This window comes from Prunus avium, chromosome 1, assembly GCF_965620075.1.
Source record: "Prunus avium chromosome 1, drPruAviu1.hap1.1, whole genome shotgun sequence".
NCBI classification, from domain to species: Eukaryota; Viridiplantae; Streptophyta; class Magnoliopsida; order Rosales; family Rosaceae; genus Prunus; species Prunus avium.
Window position 1 is genome coordinate 44305584 of NC_142284.1, and position 16888 is coordinate 44322471.

At 38.5% G+C, this 16888-nt stretch overlaps 3 protein-coding genes and 1 long non-coding RNA gene across 4 annotated transcripts; 1 reads left to right on the forward strand and 3 right to left on the reverse strand.

The window, feature by feature from the left end:
* Window positions 1-19: 19 nt before the first annotated feature.
* On the reverse strand, window positions 20-4729 carry MPK17 (MAP kinase 17). Its single transcript, XM_021968560.2, has 11 exons — window positions 4369-4729; window positions 2453-2861; window positions 2236-2363; window positions 2060-2119; window positions 1742-1891; window positions 1449-1604; window positions 1231-1368; window positions 1046-1119; window positions 788-889; window positions 440-698; window positions 20-349 (listed from the first exon to the last, which is right to left on the reverse strand). Exons 1-11 carry the CDS (start codon window positions 4603-4605, stop codon window positions 299-301), a joined length of 1764 nt encoding a protein of 587 aa, XP_021824252.2. The 5' UTR covers window positions 4606-4729; the 3' UTR covers window positions 20-298.
* A 356-nt stretch (window positions 4730-5085) lies between these two features.
* On the reverse strand, window positions 5086-7548 carry LOC110765414 (uncharacterized). The gene is made up of 3 exons (XM_021968536.2): window positions 7157-7548; window positions 6559-6978; window positions 5086-6318 (listed from the first exon to the last, which is right to left on the reverse strand). The coding sequence occupies exons 1-3, from the start codon at window positions 7424-7426 to the stop codon at window positions 5272-5274; spliced, it is 1737 nt and encodes a 578-aa protein (XP_021824228.2). The 5' UTR covers window positions 7427-7548; the 3' UTR covers window positions 5086-5271.
* A 584-nt stretch (window positions 7549-8132) lies between these two features.
* NUDX25 (nudix hydrolase homolog 25) lies at window positions 8133-10691 on the reverse strand. The gene is made up of 6 exons (XM_021968495.2): window positions 10404-10691; window positions 10051-10101; window positions 9463-9555; window positions 9152-9246; window positions 8506-8617; window positions 8133-8417 (listed from the first exon to the last, which is right to left on the reverse strand). Exons 1-6 carry the CDS (start codon window positions 10467-10469, stop codon window positions 8313-8315), a joined length of 522 nt encoding a protein of 173 aa, XP_021824187.1. The 5' UTR covers window positions 10470-10691; the 3' UTR covers window positions 8133-8312.
* Window positions 10692-12321: 1630 nt separating this feature from the next.
* Window positions 12322-13585, forward strand: LOC148297889 (uncharacterized). The gene is made up of 2 exons (XR_015833113.1): window positions 12322-12626; window positions 13331-13585. It is a non-coding gene; the product is annotated as an uncharacterized LOC148297889 (long non-coding RNA).
* The last annotated feature ends 3303 nt before the right edge of the window (window positions 13586-16888 follow it).

The window sequence follows — 16888 nt, forward strand, 5'->3', positions numbered from 1 at the left end:
AAACTGAGAATGCATAGGATGAAGCAAAGTCGAGGTAGTTAACCGCTCTCAGATATAAAATAATATAGGTTTAAGAACAAATCATGATAAAGGTTTACAAAGAGTATAACAGACAAAGTGAGTGGTATATGCCTTCTCGCCTTAAGCCAAAAAGAACAACCAACATTCGGTGGTAAATGTCATAAATTATCCACACATCCACAATGTGGCTTTAGGCCCAGCAACAAAATGAAGCCATGCCCTTGTAGGCTATCTTAACAGTAGTATAATACCAGTGACATGCTGCTGCTGCTATCCTCTATGAAACGACATTGATCATCTCGTCATTTCGTTCTGCCGTTCTATCTTCCTGCCGGGTTATACAAGCACAGATTACTTACAGATAGTACTATGAAAACTGAGAGGTGCCGAACATACTGAAAAATCTAGGAACCCTTACCTCACAGTACTGTCCGTTTGCAGCCACGCACTTAGAGGCACTAATGCTAGCACTCTTCAACAGACTGTTGGGACTATAGTTTGGCTTACTGAGGCCATTCAGTATGGTTGATCCATTTTCACAAACAGATTCTGCTACTTCAAACCCCTTGGACCTTGGAGGGCTGTGAATAGCTGCACGACCCACTGAAGCTGTAGCACTCTTTTTAGCATTACCATTTTGCTCCGCAGCCTCATCCTGGGACATGCATACTCGTTCCCTGTGCAAAAGAATGGAAAGCCATCAATCTCATGAATAAAGATGATAAAATAAAAAACGAGTAGAATCCAAAGAAAAAACCAATTTTACCTTGGTAACGAAGCATGCTTCCTTTGAAGTGCAGTGCTACTTTCACCTTTACTGTAGTGTGCCTCAAGATGGGCAAATTGTCGTCTAAACCGATCAACCCCACTGGTGGACATGAGATGAATTTCCATTATGCATTTTCATATGGACACTTAACAGAAGTATTACTAATTTTTTTTAAAGCAAAATAAATCACATAATATGATGTGCACGTGCCGTATGCGCCTTCTAGAAATCACAGATCTAGGAACAAAGGCTGACCTTGGATACATGAAGCCAATATTATCTGACCCTTGAAGGTAATCTTGCAGCATCTTCGGATGATACTCTAAAATCTGAATGCTTTAGAACGTTCACCATGAGTAGATGGTAAGGAAAGAAAACTACCAACAACAAGAAGTGAAGAATAATGCACTGAAGCAAAGCATCACTAACTATAGTCATACCTCTCTGTAAATTAGCTCTCTTACATCATCTTTTGTCAATTTACTCCTTTCAAACTCAAACTCGAGCTTTGAAATGGGTTGTTTAGATGGTTCCTGGTTCACATTTGCCAATCCATGAAAATATGGGTCTGCTAGTGCCTGAAAAGAAAGCAATGACCTTTATTGGGAAACATAAGAAATGAAATTATGGCAAACAGTTGTTTTCACTAAAATCTTACCTCTTCAGCAGAAAGACGATCTCTAGGATCAAATGCAAGCAAACGCTCAAGTAAACGAAGAGCCAATGGATCTGCATTCGGGATTTTTTGCGAGAGAGGAACTGGTTTCTTTTTCTTAATGCTACTTAAATACCTTCTGGCCTTCTCGTTCCGAATCTGCAGTCATTAAGATATCCCACACGATTGGTGATCAAGATCTTAACCAAGTCCAAAGACGCAACCACTTGACTTTGATTAAGTTTTTATAATAGTAACCTAATAACAAATGAAATTGACAGAAAGAGGTAACAAACCCTTGAAATAGATTCAGCAGGAGGAGTGCCGAGTAAATCGGTAATGAGATCCAATTGATGTACAACATTTTTCCCAGGAAACAACGGTTTTCCTGTTAGCATTTCTGCAAATATGCACCCTATGCTCCAGATATCAATAGCAGGGGTGTACTGCAAAATACAGGTCACAAAATGCTTAGCCACAATCTCAAAGGGTTTAGTTCTATCATAAATTTTATACACTTGTTTCTCATATGCCTAAATCATGTAATCATATCACTACTTATTCATATATCACTGTAAGCTGAAAATCTCGTAATATAATCTTTACACTCTCACCTTGGAGAAAAAGGAACCACAGAGTTCAGGAGCACGGTACCATCGAGTTGCCACATAATCCTTGAAAAAGGTAGAAAAAAGAATTCAGCATTAACAAAGAAAAGGAAGCTAAAAAAGCTAACGATTACTAGAATGGCAATCCACAACTTCTATTTTTCCCATATAATTACACATACAGTCCAAAAAATGGTAGATGGAGCGTCACTAAATGCTGCACGAGCAAGCCCAAAGTCACAAATTTTCAGTTTGCAGTCTGAATTAGCAAGTATATTTTTTGGCTTTAAATCTCGATGGAAAACATTTGCTGCAAAAAGAAAAAAAGAATCCATCAGCGCCATAGAATATGTGAAACCGAAGGAAATTCTATGGTGGTACAATAAAAGGGTATCAAACCTGTATGTATATACTTCAGAGCTCGAAGAAGCTGGTACAAGAAAAATTGGTAATGCTCGGGACTGAGATCATCATTTGCCTTTATAACTTGATGAAGGTCAGATTCCATCAACTCAAATACAACGTATATATCCTTAAATTCTCGTCTGCAAGGGGGTAGCATTATATGCTTTATTTCTACAATATCAGGGTGATGTAGCAGCCGAAGGAGCTTAATTTCTCTTAAAATTCTTGTGGCATCGGAGACATGCTCAAAGACATCATTGATCTTCTTAATAGCTACTTTCTCACCAGTGTGAGTATCAACTGCAGATGCAACAACACCATAGCTACCTTTCCCAATCACTTCTTGAATTTCATATTGACTTGCCTCACCATATTCTGTGAAAAATTCTTTGTCAAGCATGTTCTGAATTTAAATTAAGAAATAATTAGTAATCCTTCAAAAGTAAAATAAGGGCAGAGGGAAAATTGTGAATAGAAGAATAAACAAAAAATGGATGGTAAATGCAAACTTGAACTGACAATTCTAAAGTATACGACTGCATATAAAATTAATATGATAAAACAGAAGTGTACAACCACTGTCATCATCCAACGTAAACCACAGATAAGGAACATCTTATTCAGCTCAATTATATTGATGCGGTTATTAGGAAATATGGGAGCAAAACTTAGAAGTTAATCTAACCTACATAGAGAATCTAGAGAGAGCGAGAGAACAATAAATAAATCAAACATTGCAATAAGTATCACAAATCAATTTTCAATTTAGTAACAAATCCTAAACAATGATTCACAAACCAATTTTCAATTTGCAATAAGTCACTTGGTTCATTTAAATCGTATTGGTATATTAGCTAATCAATAAAGAAAATTAAACTATCCTAATCTTTTGCAATTTTCACTAGCTTACTTTCTGCGACTCCTTCCAATGGGTAAATTGTTGTTCATAGAAGGCAAAAGAATATATGTGTAGTCATGGACAGATGGATACAGTTTTAAATAATTTTAAAGATCAATAGTGCAGTACTCTTCAGATGGGACTTTTTCAAATCCTGCAGTTCGATTATCACACTTCATTGGAATATCAAAGCCTGAAGAGATCATCACTTGTCATTAAGCTGAACAAAATCTGACAGAAAAGTTGTCTTTCTTTCACACACTCTTAAGTCTCAAGTTACAAATTGCATAACATGAGAATCGAAAAAGTTTACGACTTGAAATCGCAGTTCAAGAAACTTGTTGGACCCTTGATATGATATGAGCCAGAGCAAAGACAAAAGAAATGATCAAGCAGCTAGGCAGTTAAAAAAATGAACAGAAAACTAGAAGGTATGTACACACAATTATCTTTAAAAAAGAAAAACAGTGACTTTCAAAAACCTTGTTGAATTTCTGATAACAATTAGACCAGCCAGAGTACGAGATTGCCTGATCCTCTCAGGGAACACCAAAAAACCCACAAAAGGATATGACAGGTATGATTTGATCAAGGATATGAACCCATCAGATAAGAGTATGTGAAATATATATATACATATGTATGTATGTACAGCGGTGCAGATTTGAACTTGTCAACCGAATTGCTCTTATTCGTGATCACCAACGACATTAATAATTAATTAGAAGGAAAAAAAAAGTCAAAAATGTGAAAAAGTGTTTGATTAAAAGTATAGGGGAAAAAGAGAGAGATGAGGGGAAGAATGAATCCGAAAGAAAAACCATTAAATTTGACTCGCATACATTTCAGTTGAGAAAAAGGACAAGTTGTGGCAACCGACTCAGCTCTAAATCCTCAAAATGCGGACCTTATCTTATCAGTCATCAGATCATACAGAGACGGAGAGACGCAAAGGAAGAATATTATTAAAATTCAACAGCTGGGTTACAGACAGAGAGAGTGTGTGGCTGACCTTATGATGGCCCATAGATGCCAGTCTGTGATTGGTCCTTTCAGGCACCTTGATGGGCTTCAACCCACTCATGTCCAACTCCACCGTGATCATCAACTCCTCCTCCTGCTGCTCATCAGTACTTGGCGATGATTGTGGCTGCTGAACGACGTCGCTTTGTGAAATAGCACGGTGATCAGCTGAAGAAGAAGAAGATGATGAAGAGAGACCTTGAAACCAGCGAAGAATGGCTTCCATATCATATGTGAGTAGTGAGACCGATGACCGATGACCGATGACTAAATCTTTTGTCCGCTATTAGCGGAGCTTCTTTTACACTCCGTTTTTTGTTTTACACTCCGTTTTTTGTTTGGGACCTGTCCGATACGTTAAAGACTCTGTCTTTGTCTGGTTTTTGGCTTTCGGTTCTATCTATCCGTTTTTTGTTACTAGTTATTTTAGATTATTTATGCCTTTCTTTCGTTATAAATTGACATCACAAACATATTAGGTGCAATCATATCAAGAACTCTTGAGGAATTTCACATGTTTATTACAATAGTGATTAGTTTATGAAAGAGAGAAAAAACGTTCATTGGTTTATTTATCTGAAAATCATCAAATCCTAGAGATTCCCCAAACTAGCCTTATGACACTGTTGTTTGTTTGCAAATTAGTAAAGGCCAAGAAGGTTTACTGATGAAAATCAAATTGCCATCCAACATTCACTTTGCGAAATAAGCATTAAAAGGTCCACTGGCTGGTGGTTCATATATACCTTTCTTAAACTACTGTTAGTAGTGAGATCATCCTGGCAGACAAAACAACTGATGCAACTGCCTTTTAAACCCAAAAAGATATATACCAGAATATATACAAACATAAAATCAAACACTTCTGTAACAAGCCTTCTGTTTCTGGTCCTCATTGCAATTTTGAAGGCCTTCCCCGACCTCGACGCTTTTGTTGCAACTGCTCAATCTGAGGATTCTGTGGTGGGTTTTTAGCATTTTCTGCATCTAATTTTGTATCTGAGCACGATACAACTGCCAGACTTGTTTCTGACTTTGGTTTTGGTTTAGGAGGCCTCCCTCTGCCTCTGTACTGTGGTTGCTGCTGCTGTTGCTTATCTGAGCATGATACAACTGCCAGACTTGTTTCTGAATTTGGTTTTGGTTTAGGAGGCCTCCCTCTGCCTCTGTACTGTGGTTGCTGCTGCTGTTGCTTATCTGAGCATGATACAACTGCCAAACTTGTTTCTGAATCTGGCTTTGGTTTAGGACGCCTTCCTCGGCGCCTTGGTGGCTGCTCCTCATCATGATGTTCAGGATCAGAGGGTAGCAATGCCGAAATGCTTACATCCATATTCTTTTTAGCTTTAGGAGGCCTGTCTCCAAGCCTTGGTGGCTGCTCCTCATCATGATGTTGAGGACCACCACATGGCATCAATGCCCTAGTACTTGCATCCATATCTTTTTTAGCTTTACGAGGCATCCCTCGACGCCTTGGTGGCTCTTCCTCATGATGAATTTCAGGAGCCAAGAGTAACAATGCCCTACTAGTACTTTCTATACCTTTTCTAGGCTTACGAGGCCTCCCTGGACGTCGCTTTTCTTGGCCTTGAAGTAGTGATTGCTGGAGCCGATCAGCAAGAGGCACATCACCTTGGGTTCTCAAGTTCTCATCAGCATGGCAACATAATTCTAATATCTTAGTTCTGACTTCAATATCTTGCCCTTGGACTCCCTCTCCAATCTCGCTAACTTTCCCAGCTTGCGGTTGAAAATGATTTTCAATTACCTCAATTTCTTGAGCTTGTGGTTCGTTTTGCTTATATACTTCCCCACTTTGTTGTTCTTCTCTATGATGATTTCCTTGTATCACTTCATTTTCATACACCTCAGATTCAATATCTCCCAGTATTGCTTCTTTATTCGAACTCCCTTCCACATCCAACTCCATGCTTGCCATCTGCATTGTCAAACGGAATTAGACCCACACAGAGAATGTTGCCAAGAGCAAAAACCTACTGGAAAAGCACAAACAAGATACGACTAGCTAATATCAAGTTAAGATGACATGAGAACAGCATTGCTCAACAAACTTCAAGCACAAAGTAAAATCAGCGCCACCAACAACAAAGATTTACTAGGCAAGCAATTGAGAATGTAAAAGGAGCCAAATGCAGAAACCAGGTGTCAAAAATAGTACCTCAAGTTGTCCCTTATTCACTTCCATCTGCTTTCCTTGGGCTTCACATTTGTTTTCAATCACCTCAAAATGCTCCTGCTTTTGTACATCAAGTCTTCTCATCACCTCACTTTGCCATTCTTGCCCTTTCATTTTTTCCTCCATCCTTTCAATTTCGCCTCTATCCTCCCGCCCCGGCCACCTTTCGCTCGTAGACTCTCTGTCCACCACACCATCATCACCCTCCTCAACCACAAGATTGTACCTCCCACCTTCCAAATTCACAACCACCCCACTCTCACAAAGTTTCCTCAGATGATGCCTCAGAAATCCCTCATGCGCCACTGGCAAATCCTCATATTCCCTTTTGATAAACTCCGATATGGCCACCTCACTCAGCCCACCTTCCTCATCCAACTCCTCTATTGCCCTCTGTATCATCTACATTCACAAAAAACAAACAAATACAATGCACAGGAGATCAACAAAACCAAGACACTCACAATATCCCTTATAAAACAATATGCACACAAAAAAGTAGTTTTCTTGCTTCTAAAAGCTAATCACTTTGAACTTGCAAAATAAAAAGAAATTAGTAGTTAACCAAATTCAAACTTACCGAGGCATAAGGAGGGTGAGTTGGGGTGTGGACGGTGGGGATGAGCTCTCGGAGGCGGCGGTCGATGTTGGACTTGAGGCCCTCGGAGTTGATGATGGGTTTGGAGGGTTCTGATGAAGCGGCAATACGGGTCAAAAGGGCGTCTCTGAGTTTGCAGATGATGCGTTTTTGCCTTTGATCTTTGATGTTTTGATGATGAAGGGGTTGGTGAGGTTTTAAGGTTGCCATCGTTTGGGGTTTAAGAGTGAGTGAGCAGAAATGGACATGCATTTAGGATCGTATTGTGACTCAAACTCCATCCGGCTTTATCTGTGCCGGTTCCGGTGCCGCTCAATTTTTATTTTTTTTTTCTTTTCTTTCTTTCTGTTACTTCCTTTACTTTACTGGTGTACTTACTTCTTTCCTTTTTTTTTTTTGACCAAAGAAAGTCAATTGCTTTTGTTTTGAGGGTTTTTTGTTTTTGCATTAGAAGGGAAATGAGGAAAACTCACACACATGGGTATCCAGGAGTTTGAACCCATAACCACCCATTGGTTTTCTTTGGGCTAGGGAGAGTAGTATGAAAGTAGGGGAGCTTCTATAATAGTCCAATAATAACTATGTACCTGCTTGGATGGCTATTAAGGACCCCCTTATTATAACCTTTCACGAGTCATTCTTTAGTGAGGGATTTATCTATGGCCCTTATGTGAGGTCTTATGTCTTAATCATTAAATTAGACTAACCAATTTAATCCAACAGTTAAGAGATATGACCTCGCTTAAGGACCATATATCCCTCATTAAAGAACTCTTGAACCCCCACTTAAGGACCATATAAGGCCATCCTTACCCACTTTTGTTTTTCTGGGCTTGGGCCCCTTTCAATACCAAAAAGAGCTCTCAAATTGGGGAAGTAAACACAAAGAAATTCGAGTCCTTAACCCTTTTTGGCTTTTCCCCCACTTGTTATTGATAGTTGTAGCCAGGCAAAGCCATTGGAAGCAAGCAACTAAGTAATTCCACATATATTTTATTGTCATAACAACGCAAAGATCTAATTTGAAGTTGTCATTATCATTTACAATAAGCAGCAGTCCTACTCGATCCAAATTCAATCGGTGAAATGAGTTAAGAAGATGAACATAACTACACAAGAAGCACACCAACAACAACATTCACCATTTTGTGGATTTACACTTTGTCGATAAAGCACTGCCGTCGAAGTAAGACTGGAAGGTCCTGATAACTTCCTCATATGTTGGCCTCTTGTAGTCCACTGCCTGTGATTAGTAACCACTCATATCTGATTACGTCCACAAAACACAATGATTCAATTAAATTAACCAGAAGGATTATTTTTCAGCACACCTGCTCAATAACTTCTTCAGGGCTCGCCCATTTCCACTCTGCAAATTCTGGATCAGCTGCCCCATTGGCTAAGTTGATCTCACTCTCATCTTTTGTGAATCTCATAAGAAACCTGTCAAGTGCCCAAATTCATTGTTAAGCAGCAGCAGAAACTTTTGCATCTCTTATTTCCATCCATTCGGAGAAAAATTACAGAACTATATAAGCAAAGGAAACACATTAATTTTTCACTGAGAGAGGAAGCCTGATATAACTGAATATACATGGTAAGCAAGCTCAATATCAATTCTATAATTCAGTTGAACCATACAAAGACATTTCATTTTCATGTCCCATAAGTCCCCAGATGGCTCAAAGCACGTGTGTTTATGCCCCAGGCACCAGAGTGAGCTACTAAACATGTCGGGAATTCGTAGAAAAACAGAGTATACACATCCTCAATAAAATGATCATATAAGGAGAAACAGCAGAGTACATGCGATGACAATGACATTAATAAAGATCTGCAATCACAATGAGGAAAAAGTCTCTTAATGTGCTGAGAATTGAACATTACATACTTGCAAGCTTAAGAAGGCAGGTTTTAGAAGAATTGATATTGTTTTTAATTCATGAAGTGTGTGCATGTGAAGGAAGAAGGACATGCCATTTTTGTGCTTGCCCGTGCCATTCACCTCCCCAGAGACGATTTACTTTGGTCTTCACAGCAGGCGGAAAGTCATATGTCAACCAATGCGGAACCTGTCAATACACACAACCTCAGTCGTAAGTGTGAAAAATTGACTGCCATGAAAATTCAGCTGCTCAGCATGGTTATGAAGCATGCAGCATATTTTGACTATAATTTAGAAGTTTTGAACACCATCCAAGCCATTACTTCATGATGCACTGGAGTTTTACAAATTCAGTATTTTTATAGTGGTGATTATGGGGTTTTTGCCAGATTTCCAAACTAACCTCAGCAATGATTTCAGCAGATTCTATCCCAGTCTCTTCTCGTAGTTCCCTAATAGCTGCATTTTTAGGTTCTTCACCATCTTCAATACCCCCCTGAGATTGAGGATCCAAAAATTAATACAAAAGTGAAGCTTAACCGAATGAATTGTACAAAACAGCAGAAATCCAGAGAATTACAGAGAAAGTTCAACCTTTACAATGATTGAAGGAAAATTTTGACCTTGAAGAGAATCCGATACTAGTATAAGGAAAATTTGTACAGAGATATTGGGCAAAAAAGTTAACCATGTGGAATGGATTTCTATCATTTAGCCATAAAAACACTAAATCCACATCCACTATGGATGTTTTGCAAATGCGAGGAAGCAACAAGTGTTCAGATTGCACATCTCTGATTCTACATCAGTAACTATTTGAACAGAATTCATCAACAAATAATGGTTTGAATTAAATAAGTCATTAATCTTCACATAGTCTACAACAATTAGCCATATCCCCAGGTGATTAAAGCAATCTCTTATTTGTTACCAATTAATAACACCTTTTAAAAGTGGTTGAAAACAAAAAAAGCATCTAGTGCGGTACTACCTGAGGCATCTGCCATGCTCCCGGAACATTCAATCTTGATCCAACGAAAACCTGCAATAAAATCCAGACAGTTATAATACAATTTCTTCCCGCAAATATGTACACTTTTTCAAGGAAAAGGGTCTTAAATTGGACTCTGTTATTCACAAAACCGATTTGAATCTACTGGGTTTTGTCAGAGTTAGCATAACTTAGTGACAGCAACAAAATTGGATCACAATCTAAATCCATAATTAACGAGACCCTACCAAATACAGAAAGATGACAAAGCAAAGAAGAGAACAAGTGAGTTTTTTTATATGATAAATTTAGAGGAGAGATGGATGGAGAAGATGGTGGGTGAACGTGAATACCAGGTTATCAGAGTTAATGAGGCAAACGCCAACGTTGGGTCGGTAACCAGAGGGCAGATCCTCCATTGCTCAATTTGCTCTGCTTCTTTCTTCTCTGCTGCTCAGAGTTTGAGACCCAGAAAAGCTCTCCCGTTGGATCGATGACTCTCTCAGAAAATCACAACACAATAATAATAAGTGTAAAACTAAGAAATAAAGTGGGCTTTGTGGGAATTGGTGACGCTGACCATGACAAAAGGGTGACTCAGAGCATAGAGTTTCCCACTCTTATCCTGCGCACCCTTCCACCCAGGTTTCCTTCCATTCCAATCAATCAAGTGACACTCTTCCTTCCAGGTCGACGCCACGGTATGCTGCGGCTGTCCTCACTTTCCTTGTCATGAGCGCCCTTCTAGGATGTGTCATAATTAGACACGTGTCTTTATCAATGCTTGGTGCAAGATTCACCCAAAGAAAATTACAAGGATTTTATGATAAGGAAGCTCGTGGATGTTTTGATAGTTAAGTTTATAAATTTGTATGAATATGGTCAACCTCCCTAGATTTCAAACAAGTTGACAAGAGATTTAATAGAGATTTCGTCCAAATAAAAATAAAAATAATAAATGGTCTATTCTATTAGGTTGGAAAATAATTGAATTTCAATATTTTTATTTTTCCGAATTTACAATGAATGTTCTCTAGAGCATGGCCTTCCTAAACCTAAAAATAGAAAAGTAGAAAGAAAAATGAAAGAAAGAGCCAAGTAGAGTTTATGGTGAGTATATGAGGGCGCCCACGGAGTAGCACGGCCTTCGGAGGAGGGAGAAACTGGCGCGTGATCAGAATGTGATGGTGACGTACAGTTTAAGTCAATGGACGAACATGCGGATAGAAAAGAGCATCGCTAAAAAGACAAAGCCAACAAAAAGTAGTGGGCGAGGGAGGGGCGTTGACTTTCAGTACCTCAGAGTCAGGAAGTGCATCTTTCTTTTTAAATATTTATCATCATTACTTTTTAAATTATTATTTTATTACCAACCGAGCTGTAGTCGCCAATCTACATGAAAGCCACTGCACACAGCTCCACGTCTCCTCCAACGCGCACTTTTCCTTTTTTTTTGGGTCATGCTAGGGAGATCAACTTGGGAGACCAACTTGGGTACCAACTCTCTAATAGAGGTGGAGCCCACCAATACAATGGGTCCCACGCTCTATTAGAGAGTTGGTATCCCAAGTTGGTATCCCTAGCATTTTCCTTTTTTTTTTCTTTTTTTTTTGTCTGAACCATGAGGTGGTCATGGATGGGCCCCATTTATGAATGGCATCTTTAAGCCTTAACCACAACTCAGACTAATCCCCACCCACACCGGGTCGGCCCGTAAGGGGTAAAGTGTTGGCCAAAGTGGTGACTCCGTACGAGAGCAGGGATCGAACCCCAGACCTCTCTTAAGGAATGAGAGTGCCGAACCACTCACACCAACCACCTTGGTCACAGTTTTCCACTTCAAATGGTGTGATTGATATTAAAATATAATATTTTTTAATTTTACATTTCTCACAAAAACAAAATAAAACATGACACCTTATCAAATTTGTTTACCAAATAATGTATTAGTATTTTTTCTATACAAATAGTGAGAATGTAGTACTATTTGTTATTTATTTAAAATAAGGTAATTGTGAGTATAATAAGTATAAAGACAATAGCCAAAAAAGAACGAACGGTCATGTTCTACATTATATTAAGTAGGGGTGGGCATCAATCCGGCCGATCCGGTTACACCGGCCGAACCGATTATATTGGTTTGGTTTGGTTTGAGTTTGACCAAAGAAAAAATCAACAGTTTCAAAAACCGATCCGAACCGGTTTGGTTTGGTTCGGCTGCGGTTTGAGCATTTTGTAAACTGTCCTAAACCGAACCGGACTGATTAAAAATAAATTTATTATTTGTTAAATATATTTTACATGTGGCAAGGCTTGAGTGGTTCTTTGTAATTGTTATCATGCACCATACCGCACATGATTGGATTCCAAAAGCCTGAAAAATTCATCCAAAACTAAAACTCACGGATCTAGTCTTTCTCAACCTCTCTCACATTTCTCTCAGCCTCTCCTTCATTTCCTAACCCTAGCCGCACACAACACTCACTCACTACTCTCATCTCATCACATCATTCATCTCCATCTTCATCACCTTTGGCAGACAAGGTCATCACCTTTGGCCTCTTCGTCTCTCCAGTGTAACCTCTCTCTCTCTCTCTCTCTCTCTCTCTCTCTCTCTCTCTCTCTCTCACACACACACACACACACTCACACTCACTCAATAACTCTCATTCTGTAGATTTGATGGTTTTCTTGTTCAAGTTTCTGATTTGGGTTCATATCTCTCATGGCTTTTGATGATTTAGATACATATGGGTCTTCATTTTGTCTTTTTTTCTGGTGAAATTAGTGGGTTCTGCTATGGTGATGTGTGGGTGCAATGGGGTGGGGTGGGGTGGGATTTGCAGAAAGTTAAAAAAGAAGATGGGGTATTTGAAGAGATTTGGCTTGCTTTTGACTTTTGCTTTCCCTTTTTTTTTCGTGACTTCCCTTTTGTTGGCTTGGCTGTGCGAAGGAGTTCTCTTCTTCAAGTTTGGTTGGCTGTGTTTTTTTCTCTTGGCTTTACTCCTTTTTTTTTCCTTTTTTTTCTTTTCACTGGTTTGTCTTTTTGGTTGACTGGAGACTTCTTTTGTTGGTTTGTCAATTCAAGGGAAAATTATCTTCCTTTTGAATCTTGTATAAACCTGAAACCAAAAGAACTTTAAGAAAAATAGAAACAATAATAATAAAATAGGGGAAATATGGTTTAAGTTTGTTTTTTTTTTCAATTGTGTGTTTATTATATAATAACTTGTGTGTTTATTATGTTGAAACTAAATCTCTTATTGTGTTTCTTATGTAGAGATGAAGAAATCAAATGCTATGGGGCCTTTACATATTTCTTGTGATTGAGAATGGAAATGAAGACATGCTGCTTATTGTTTTTTCGTTTTTTGGTGTTTGAAAATTCTAGTTTGATTTGTATTAATTAGTTGGATATTGAAGTTTATTTCTATTTGTATGCAAATGTGGGATTGTATGTTGAACTTTGTTTTACTGGAAATTTGGTTAACTTTCCATGTTTGATGTATTGGAGATTCGGATTATTTCATGAAAATGTTGATGTTTGTAGCTGTATCAGTTTCTATTTTAGGATGTTTGTTAATAGGTTCTTTGTTATTGTAAGACGTTTTCTTTTATGCCTAAACCGGCCGAACCAAACCGCACCAAACCGGATATGAATGGTTTGGTTTGGTTTGGTTTTCATTTTGATTTTAGCTCAAACCGAACCACACCGGACCGTGAAAGTTTAATTGGTTCAGCTGTGGTTTGAGGGTGAAACCGGACCAAACCGGACCGTGCCCACGCCTAATATTAAGGGTGGTGCTAGAGGCACCAACTTTGGGCATCAACTTGGGCACCAACTCTCTAATAGAGGTGGAGCCCGCCAATACAACGGGTCTCATGCTCTATTAGAGAGTTGGTGCCCAAAGTTGGTGCCCCTAACATTTTCCTTATATTAAATGGGAGCTACCAAATGAAAATGTTTGGAAATTAAACTTTGATGGCTATTGCGCTTATAGGGTCTAGTCCAATGAAAAAATGACATTAACTTGCAGATTAGTAGTCTCAAGCTCGAACCCCCACGATATATTAATATTGTTCCTCTTGTAGTATCGCTTATATTATAATGATAAAAATTATTGATGTTGCACTAGTTGGGTATGCAATTTGAGATTGTAATGGGAAGGTTGTTGAGGCCCAAAAAATCCAAGGCTTGGCCCAAGTATATTTTCAGCCTAGTACGACACCTTACTGAGAAGAAACCCTATTTGGGTACACGATAGTTTGTCGTACGCACTCACACGAGTCATGATCCACGTGCCATGCCAAGCAAATATATAACTCATCACCTCAAAAGTCGTAACAAGCCCGTAAAATGTATCGACTTTATGAACCCATGCTTATTATCTCGTCAAATGTCATTTTGGCATGACCATAGCCCTTTACAATGCGATAAAACTTGAGCACGAGCATGCCAAACAACATGCAATGCCAAGCAGAAAACCTTTATTTTGCACCTAGCCACGCCACAAGCTTAAGTGGGCCAAGTCACACAAATGCTCGAGGCTTGCTGAGTAGGTTGTCGTATGGATGGTTACGAGCATTCACGAGGCCCATTAATGAGCCAAGAAGTGGAAGTTTTGGGCTATTTGGAAACCCCAAAACTCGATCCCATTTCTTGAGCCCAAATATGTGAGTAAGCATGAAAGAGAGAAAATTAGCCCATCACCTTAGTAAGTTAACTCATCACCTTAGGAAGTGGCCCAACAACTTAGAAAAATATCTCATGAAGCCTCTAGCACATGGCCAAAGCTAAATCCAAGACAGACCATTTGTAAAACTGAAGGATACTTGTATGTGCAGGCTGCTGGGTGTAGAACACTCTTCAGACCAACACCTTTACCCACTTCTTTCCCCCACCAGGTCTTGTTATAAAATAAGGGAGGAAAGAATGAGAGAGTGTTGCTAGAGATAGGAAAGTGCCACAAGGACAGCTGCGGGAAGACTCTAGAGCTCCCAAAAATCTTGTCTCTGTATGTTTGGATTAGGGGGATTTCACAAAATGAAGATGAATCAAAGGAAGAGAAGGGAAATAGAGGAGAAGACTTGATAAATTTGGGGGGAACCAGCTAGGGTTTCTTGGGAAGAAGGAGCTTCCAGCGCCTATAAAAGGGGGCATCTCCTACCTAGCAAATAACCACATCCAGAGAGAGAGAGAGAGCAAACATCCCTTCTCACTACTGGAACCTTTCAATTTAGAGCCATGTTCTTCCATTTCTTCCACTTGTCTCTTCTGGCAAAACGCTCAAAAGCCTGTTGAAGTTTTCGTCAAGCTGCCGGAAATTTGTTAAAACCACATATTCTTCCACCCTCATCTTTTCCTCTCTTCCCTCAACAAATCCTCTCAAAATTCCCTCTCCCATTACTTTGAACCTTTGTTTCTCATAGGAAATCCAAGTCTTCTCTTTCTAATGCTAAACTCGTGAATGCTCAGCTCCCATGCTACAAGCTTCTCAAGTTAAGCCAAAATATTTATCTGTAAGCAACTGTTTGTTTTGTTGGTGAAAAAAACCAATGTGCTTCCTAAGGCTCCACGAACCTTTTGAAGCACTATTGGAGTTTGATTATTTTACTCAGACACATGGGCAACTCCACCCATGTGCTCTTTATAGCAGCCCAGACCCATCTGTAGCCGCTGGAACAAAAAAGCTCGTACAAAGGTTAAAATGGATGGTTCTTTTCCTTTAGATATTACTCTCATCTTGCAAGTTGAAGCAATGGCTTTAAAATATGGACTCATTTGAGCAAAAATGATCAGGTATTTCTTCTTTGTGTATTAAAGGAGACTCACAAGTTTTAATCAACATTTTAAAATGCAAGACTACTACTCCTTGGCGAATATCTTCAATTGTCACATATACTTGGCAATTACTCAAGATCTCTATCCTTAGTATGTTTGGCATATTTATCGAGAAGCTAATATGGATGCAAATGCGTTAGCAAATTTTGAACAAGATGTAGATTACTTTTATATTTGGTTTTGTAATTTTCCTTCTTCAATTGTTATTAAACTCTCGTATGATGTTGGGAATATTGGCCTCCTGAGAAGAGGAGCTTATTGATAATTTTCTTTTGTTTTTTGTTTAGAACAATATTTTATGGGCCAATTATATCAACTGACCAAAGCTTCAAATTCAGTGGCCCAAATTATTGGAAGGAAACTGGGGACTTTGTGGATTTTCATTTGCCAACCCAATGCGAACAAGAGTCGAAAAAGTTAAAGAAGGCGCATTTCAAGATGAGGAAATGTTTTTTAGGACTGGACTTTCGTCATCTTTTTTGGGTTCTATTGTCTTCTTTGGAAGTGGCATTTGGGCCATTGATTTTAAAACTATATCTTTAAATCTTCAGTTTTTATTTCCATACGTAATTGAGAAATTGTCAAACTTGAACTTGAGGTCGAATTGGTTATCTTCCAGCCAATAAATATACTAGCCCCTACACGTGTGCCAATTTATTTTATTTTATTTTATTTTATTTTAGAATTTAAAAAAATAATAGATAGTTGTGTTTTATAAAAATAGGATCCATGATTTGATTTTGTTTTAATTTTAATTTTTTTAATATGAAACCTTGTGAATTTATCATATTATCCTCATTTAAATAATAATTTCAATTCTTAATGTTTGCCATTAACTAAGGATATTTTCTGGTATTTTGAATGTTTTCCTATTCTTTTACTTTGGTTATATATATATATATAACTAGCCCCTCACACGTGTGCCAATTGTTTGTTTTTTTAAATTTATTTTATTTTAAAATTAAAATAAATAATGGGTAGTTGTGTTCCAAACAA